The sequence below is a fragment of the Sinocyclocheilus rhinocerous genome, unplaced genomic scaffold, assembly GCF_001515625.1.
Source record: "Sinocyclocheilus rhinocerous isolate Xijiao unplaced genomic scaffold, SAMN03320098_v1.1 scaffold494, whole genome shotgun sequence".
Taxonomy (NCBI): Eukaryota; Metazoa; Chordata; class Actinopteri; order Cypriniformes; family Cyprinidae; genus Sinocyclocheilus; species Sinocyclocheilus rhinocerous.
This window is the reverse complement of record NW_015628684.1, coordinates 234,730-242,640: the sequence shown is the minus strand read 5'-3', so window position 1 is coordinate 242,640 and position 7,911 is coordinate 234,730. Positions and strand designations below refer to the sequence as shown.

The following is a 7,911-nucleotide window of genomic DNA, read 5'->3' as shown; positions in this document are numbered from 1 at the left end:
GCTACGCTGCTGCTGCTGCGGCAGAGCAAGTACCGAGACTTGCTACTGCCAATACATCCACAACATGCTGCTGCGAGCATGTAAGAAATATTGCTGCTGCAAATATAACATACATGAAATAACCCCATACAGCATACATTAATAACCCCGTAGCAGATCTATACAGGTGGAGCTGAGGAAGGTGGAGGGTTTCTGAAGTGGGCTGCAAACTACTACAGCAAACAAAAGCCAGGTATTTGAATACTGAGCAGTAAGCTCATTGGCTACCGATACAGGAGAGAACCAATCAGCTGCAATGTGACAATGATGTCGCCAGGTCAGATTGAGCCAGACCTATCAGACTGCGCCATCTAGAGTTTCATGCCAGAACTCTGTATTTATTTAGCTTTCAGATGATGTATAAATCTCAATTTCAAAAAATTGACCCTTATGACTGGTTTTGTGGTCCAGGGTCACAAATGTGCCTCTGTCAGAGTTCGGTCAGCTCTCTGTCAGTTAATTTTTTCCCATTCATTGATTTTGTGCATTCATTTTCGCAATTAATACAGTAAGTGTGATCATATACTGTTACTCTAGTGCAAGGTTGTGAAAAAAAGACATTAGCATAGCTACCTCAGGAGGTGAAAATTGATGCAGTGCTAATAATTTCACAGAAATTGACATGTTATTTTTCCCAGCTCTCTCTCTATGTAAATAACTATGTGTGTGTTAGGGTTTACTAAAAGTAGTGCTAGAATTGTTTAGGGAGGAAGTAAGTGGCCTCTTATTCTTCCTCTCCAGTCCTCTTGTCGCTTCAGTTCTCGTTTAATGATGTACTCCTGATGGTTATGTTTTTGTGGGACAAAAGGCAATGGAACAGAAATCAGTCCAAATCAATGCCAGTCGTCACGGATAGCTGCGGCAGGTTACTAACAAGGGCTCGTTAACTGTGGCATGTGCTGTTTCACCCACACGCAGCGTCAGTTCTGATCAAACGTTGTTTGGGATTACAGAATCCGCCCTGCAGCGACCGAAAATGACAAAGAAAATGAAGGAATGACAAGTCGTGGGTCAAGGACGAAACTGTAACTTCATAAAGAACTCCTAAAGATGAAGAGGATGAGGTTAAAGAAGTCAGACGAGACATGCTCAGTAATAATCTGTCATCTTGTGTCTGGTTGTAGTGATATTATTTACAGGTATTTTTGAAGCATTATGAAACGCAGCAGTTTCCGAGCAAAGTTCTTCTAGGCATTCGTAGCGTAATGTTCTGACTGCTGCCATTGGCTGAAGAGCAGCTTGAATGTCCACAGGGGTTGATCATTATCTCTGACTTATGATTGGCCGTTCCCTCCAGGGGAGGTGCTTAGTATTCAGGTCATTTACTTCCTCCATCTCGACTCAAGTCATTTTGGTGTCGTTTCTCATTATACACTTTTAAACTATGTTGCCCTCCTGTTGAGACAGAACGACGGATCTGTACTTAAGGAAATGGTTCACCCAGAAATAGAAGTTCTGACTTCATTTTCTCACCCTCATGTCATTCCGAACCCATTTGACATTATTCTGTGAAACACAAGTGGAGATCATTTAATAAATACCCGGTCGAGTAGACTGAATTCAATGGCAGTATATGGTGATGACTTACTTTAACGCTTAATAAAGTACCTAAAGGTGCAGTGACACTTACCGCTGTTCAGTGAATTTTCACACACGAAATCAAATCATTTCAATAGGAATTCTTACAATTGGGAATACGAATGGACTTACTTTGCCTTAAATGTGTGGTCACATTAGCAAAATTTAGACATAAAAGGTCTGTTGTCGATAATGTAGTGATGTATAAAGCACAGCACACATAAGTTACTTTCAAAACAAGCAGCTTTCAATTCACATGATAAACTTGAACTTGATCAAAATCTGCACAAGGAAGTTTTTCGCACTCAAGCAAAACTTATTGGAATGATTGGATTTTGTCTGCAAAATTTTGTCGCGCATTAATTAATGTGACCACACTGTAAGAATGTGAGCAAAAAATTCATGTGACTTGCTGATCATTTTCCACGTGTTCCATTGAATTTAGTGAACCCCCCCATAATTTATCAGTTTTACAGTAAAATAGTAGCATCGTATTTAAACATTGTATTATCTAAGTGTTCACATGAGAACTTGCATTGTTTTATTCCATCCCAAAGCACAGAGATGATTTATAAACAGGATTTTTCTAGTATTTTTCAGTGTTCTGAAAACTTGAATTTAGGTAAAAAAAACTGTTTTAATACGTTGTATTGTCCCCTTATCAATGCAAAGTCATCACAAAATAATAAAGATTCATGCTGATATACCAAAACCTCTTGTATAGGGATTTTCCAGACTTTTGAATGGCATGTACTCATATGCCTCCTTTTTTTTATCTAGCAGTAGACATCGTCTTTCACTTCAAATTGTTTAGCTCTTCATTTGTTAGATTATCTATTGTGAATGGGTCTTTTGTGTTGTGAGTTTGAAAGAAAGCCAGTCTTACTGTCAAGTCTGATGTTGCAATCTCTTGTTTTTCCCAAAACAATAGATTTCATTGGGGAAAGTTTTAAGATTTTGCAATATATTCCCGTTTTCTTCTTTTCTTTTCCCTTCAGCATTGCCAGCAGTAGCCGAGACAACCCCGTCCACATATGGGACGCGTTTTACGGGGACCTCCGAGCATCTTTTCGACCCTACAACCACCTGGATGAGCTGACAGCGGCCCATTCGCTGTGTTTCTCTCCTGACGGCTCTCAGCTCTACTGTGGCTTTGACAAAATCGTCAGGGTCTTCCACACCGACCGTCCTGGGAGAGACTGCGAGCAGAGGCCCACCATGGGTGAGGGTCCCTCTTGTAGAAGAATAACCACTACATCAATCACTCTCACTCTTCAAACGCTTCTTAATTGGGGTCATTAAGACGGCTGGCTGGCTGGTATGGGTGTGGAATGCCTGTAATCCTATTTCATTTCTTTTTGTTTGTTAGGGTGGATTTGTTCCAAACACATTCATGGCGGGAAACACATATTTGGCTTGATTAAGCTAACACGGCATGCATGCCTCTGATCTAGACAGTAGCTGTGGATATAATTATCTTAGCATGTTTGTAGTGACTGACTCATTCATAGTGTTTCAACACTGCTATTGTAATTAATTAATGGTCTGGATTTTACATAAAAGATCTTTGTTCAGACTGATGAAAGATGCCGCCTACTATTTATATTATATTATATTATATATTTTTTGTTTGTTTTTTAAAATTGGATGCAAATGAAAAGAGACTTTTTTTTTCATAAAACATCTGGCTTGATTAGATAAAAACCTTCAAAATATGTAACATTTTATTTACAAAAAAAGACTCAAAAATGATATTGTAAAATTGATAATGTAGTTCCATGTTTACATACCAAGTTGTCATGGAGCAGCTGATATACATATTCTACCGTAGGTACAGAAATTTTTTTTTTTTAAATAAATTAATACTGTACTGTACTTTATTCAATAAGGATGCACTCAATTGATCAAAAGTGACAGTAAATACATTTATAATGTTACAAATGATTGATGATAAATGCTGTTCTTTTGAACTTTCTATTCATCAAAAAATCTCAATCAAAAATGTTTTAGTAGTAGTAGTAGCACAACTCTTTTTCATCAATGATAATAAAAAAAAATGTTTCCTGAACTCCAAATCAGCATATTAGAATGATTTCTGAAGGATCATGTGACACTAAAGATAGCTGCTGAAAATTTAGCTTTGCCATAGCAGGAATACACTACATTAAAATATATTCAAATAGAAAACAGTAATTTTAAATTGTAATAATATTTTATATTATTCATGTTTTTACTGTTTTTTTTTTTTTTATCAAATAAATGCAGGCTTGGTGAACATAAAAGGCTTCTTTCAAAAACATCAACTCCAAACTTTTGAACAGTAGTGATTGCACATCAGACGAATTCTATTTTAATTGTTCTATATTAATTCTATATTCTATATTAATTAGTTGTTAGCTTTGACTAAGTAAAGTCAGCTTTTCCTTGTCTGGAAAAAATTATTCCTTGTCTGGACACTTCGTTTTGTAGTTTCTCATTATTCAATGATTTTTCTTGGTTTTCTAATATGAAACCAAACTGATTACAAGTAACTGTTGTTCCTGTTTTTCTTCCCGCTCATTTCATACCTTTTTTAAGTCAAGAAACAGGGTCAGACTGGCATTATCTCCTGTATTGCCTTCAGTTCGTGCCAGTCCATGTACGCCTGTGGGTCGTACTCCCGTTCGGCCGGCCTCTACTCCTGTGAGGACGGTTCTCTGCTGGCTCTGCTGCCCACTCGACACCGCGGAGGCCTTACACACCTGCTGTTCTCACCCAACGGCTATCACCTGTACACGGGCGGCCGCAAGGTCAGTGGGCTCATATGTGCTGTACTTCTGTCCCTAACAGGTTTATATAGCCAAATTTAGTATGACGGATACATCCACCAATCAGACGTGCTGTTATTTGGTTGCATGTTTTGAATTGTCCAGCTAATGTTATGTGTCACTGCTTTCAGGATTCAGAGATCCTGTGCTGGGACCTTAGAGATCTGGGACAAGTTCTGTTCTCCATGCACAGGAACGTCAATACAAACCAGCGTATCTACTTTGACCTGGACCAGTAAGATAAAGATATACCAGTTTACTTATTAGATCCATTTATGCTTTGCTGATGTTGATATTTGTGTGTCTGAAATAGATCTGGCCGATATCTACTGAGTGGGGACACAGATGGTGTGGTGTCAGTGTGGGACACCCTCACAGCGCCACCTGATGGGAACGAGGAGCCACTACAACCTCTGCTGCAGTTTCAGGCGCACACTGATTGTACTAATGGCATCAGGTATAATTTAAATAACATTTATAAAATGTATGAAATTAAAAACTTAGTGATATATAAAATGTAAAGTTCATAAACTCTTTAAAAATCATAGCTTTTATGGATAATCACTTCACCTTTTTATTGTGGCTCTGTAATTCATTTTCCTAATTTCTCTATTTTGGGTTTGTCCCTTACCCAGCCTTTAGTCTTCTCTGAAATACATTTATTAAAATTAGAGATATTATAATTTGTACTTTTTACTAAGAACTTAAAAAGCATATTTTCAATTCATGTGGTATTCATGCACTACCGTTGAAAAAAAGGGGATCAGTAAGGTTTTTAAACATTTTTGAAAGAAGTCTCTTACGCTCACAGAGGCTGCATTAATTTTGCGAAATATTATTAGTTTAAAAATAACTGTTTTCCATTACTCCAAGATCCTTTAGAAATTGTAATATGCTTATCTGAAGCTCAAAAAATTATTATTATTACTGTTGAAAACAGTAGTGCTGCTTAATATTTTGTTATTTTTTTTAAGAATAGAAAGTAAAAAATGAAGAGCATTTGTTTGAAATCTTTTTTGTAGCAATGTAAACGTCTTTACAGACACTTACGATCAATTTGACAGCATCGCATCTTTAACACAACTGTGAAAACGTAAGCATCTGCTAAATAATTAAATGCAATTGAGTAAATATTGCTAATTTTACCCCCTTTTTTCTTACTCCCTCATCTCTACAGCGTGCACCCTTTCATGCCATTGGTGGCTTCGTCCAGTGGTCAGCGTAAGTTCTGTTGGCCGTCTGACAGTGAGGACTCTGAGTCTGATTCAGTTGAGGGGAATGTGATGTCATCAAACGGCGTTCGACAGGACAACGCTCTGGTGCTGTGGTGGGCCGGCCCATTGGGCTCAACCAATGAGAGAGGCCAGGAGGAGGAGCCAGCAGTTATTGAGAGCTAGATCTTTCGATTGTAAAACTGTATTCCTGACGACCCATAATCTACTGCCAAACCTATAATGATTGTTTAGGTGAAGAGTGGTAAGATTGTAATTCTGCATCTATTTTAATTGTAGAATAGTCCCTTTTTAAAATCCTCCAGGCTTTTTGTTCTTTGCATGTTGCTGGGTTTGTAAACCTCAATCAATGAATGTGTAAAAGTCAAGACTGAAATCCTCCAAAATCCATTGAATTTAAACCGGTTCTGACAGCAAATTATGATTCAGATCACCTGGGACACTGATCTGAAATATTAATAATTCATTCATAGATTTCATTTTGTTTGGACGGGTACCTAAATTGATGTTTAAGTTGTTTACCAGCAATGCTTTCAGGATGCCCTGTCGTCCCTGGAGTGTGATGCCTCTCAGGTTTCCGATGCAGCAGTGCAGCCTTTCCGATTTGCATTGGGTTTGTTTTCCTTTCACCATGTAAAGCCGGTTTTCAGGAAACACATTGAGCCTTGTCTGGGACTTACTTTAAGGACTGTCAGTGAACGCAGAAGAGTTATTTCAGGAGCAGGTTTAATCCCTGTATGTGATGATTTTGACTATGGGAAGGCCGTGTGTGATGGACTGAGACAGTTCATCTTATGTTAAATGTGCCATAGAGCTACAGTGGGCAGCTGTGAATATATTTTTGTAAGCCAGTAATCTGCTTCATTGTGTGTGAATGTGGTTGTTTTCCTGCCTCTCAGTGGGCCCCGTTGCTTTAGCTGAGACTGTGCATTCCCTTTTATAATAACCTGTGTTTGTTTGTTTGTGTATGTGTTGGAGAGAGAGAGCGTTTGCATATTCTACTGTTAGCTGTCATCTTGACACAATGGTGTGTGTTTTTACAAATGTACGCTTTTTACAGCTTTACCTTGTGTGTGTGTTTGTGCCTGTAATTTACTCTTTAAAGCAGTGGGTTTGAATGTTTCAGGCTTGCCAAACATGCTGTAGTCAGAGTGCTGAATATCTTATTACATTCACTGCTGAAAGCATCAGTTGTTTGTACAAATGCGTAATACAAACCTTTTTTGTACAGTTTCTCTGGATTGTAAGCCAAATCATTCAGGTCTGCTTGTGGTTTCTTCTACTCAGAGGAACCATTTGCAACCGGTAGATCACTGTGGCTGAAAAGATTAATAAACATGTTTACATAAAAAATGTCACAGGGTTTCTGACATTTATTGGTTTTTAAAGGAAGTAGTAATCACTATTACTATTGCTCAGGCTTAGGTGTGTAACTTCCTGTATTTGTGCTGTGTACATTAATGATATCGTGCAGATTTTCAAAGTAGTCATGGGCCTGATTCACAGAAGTCTTCTTAAAGGGGTCCTATGATGCGATTTCAAGTTTTCCTTTCTCTTTGGAGTGTTACAAGCTCTTGGTGCATAAAGAACATCTGTAAAGTTGCAAAGACTAAAGTCTCAAATCCAAAGAGATATTCGTTATAAAAGTTAAGAGTCAGCCACGCCTACCTAAAACGGCTCGTTCTAACACGCCCCCACATATCTACATCACTATGTGGAAATATTAGCATAATGCCGCCCAAATGTGCACGCAAAGAAAGAAGGCGTGGTTTCAGGAACAGCGATTGCTTGCGGTGTTCGGCCAATCACAATGTACTGGGTCAGCTGGCCAATGAGAGCAGACTGCGCTTGTCAAAGGAGGGGGCTTTGTTGAAAACGACGTGTTTGAGAGAGGCGGGGCATAGAGGACCTACAATAATGTACAGTATTTGAAAAATAATGTGTTTTTTGAACATTAAAGCATGTCAACATATTCTGTTACACCAAATACACAAAATAATGATCTTTAAAATAGAATCATATGACCCCTTTAAAGGGGTCATAGGATGCCCATTTTCTACAAATTGATATGATTCTTTAGGGTCTTAATGAAAAGTCTGTAACATAGTTTGGTTAAAATTTCTCAATGGTAGTGTAAAAAACACCTTTTTTACCCTGTCAAAAACAGCTCTTTTCAGAGCACGCATTTTTGTAGCATTTTCCTTTAAATGTTAATGAGCTCTGCTGACCCCGCCCCTCTCTTCCAAGCTGCTCTC

General features: G+C 38.3%; 1 protein-coding gene across 2 annotated transcripts in view; it reads left to right on the top strand.

Annotated features, from left to right (window-relative positions):
* Nucleotides 1-6,976, top strand: part of LOC107738007 (telomerase Cajal body protein 1-like) — a 15,275-nt gene extending 8,299 nt beyond the window's left edge. The window contains exons 7-12 of one of the 2 annotated variants that reach the window (XR_001639850.1): nucleotides 2,616-2,839; nucleotides 4,195-4,406; nucleotides 4,556-4,659; nucleotides 4,738-4,881; nucleotides 5,602-5,900; nucleotides 6,182-6,976. Coding sequence is in view for 1 of the 2 variants with exons in the window: in XM_016549666.1 (XP_016405152.1) it covers nucleotides 2,616-2,839; nucleotides 4,195-4,406; nucleotides 4,556-4,659; nucleotides 4,738-4,881; nucleotides 5,602-5,821 (904 nt within the window). In the remaining variant the exon portion in view is untranslated. Of the gene's footprint in view, nucleotides 1-2,615; nucleotides 2,840-4,194; nucleotides 4,407-4,555; nucleotides 4,660-4,737; nucleotides 4,882-5,601 lie in introns of both variants that reach the window. The other variant, XM_016549666.1, reaches the window with a different exon arrangement.
* Nucleotides 6,977-7,911: the final 935 nt, after the last annotated feature.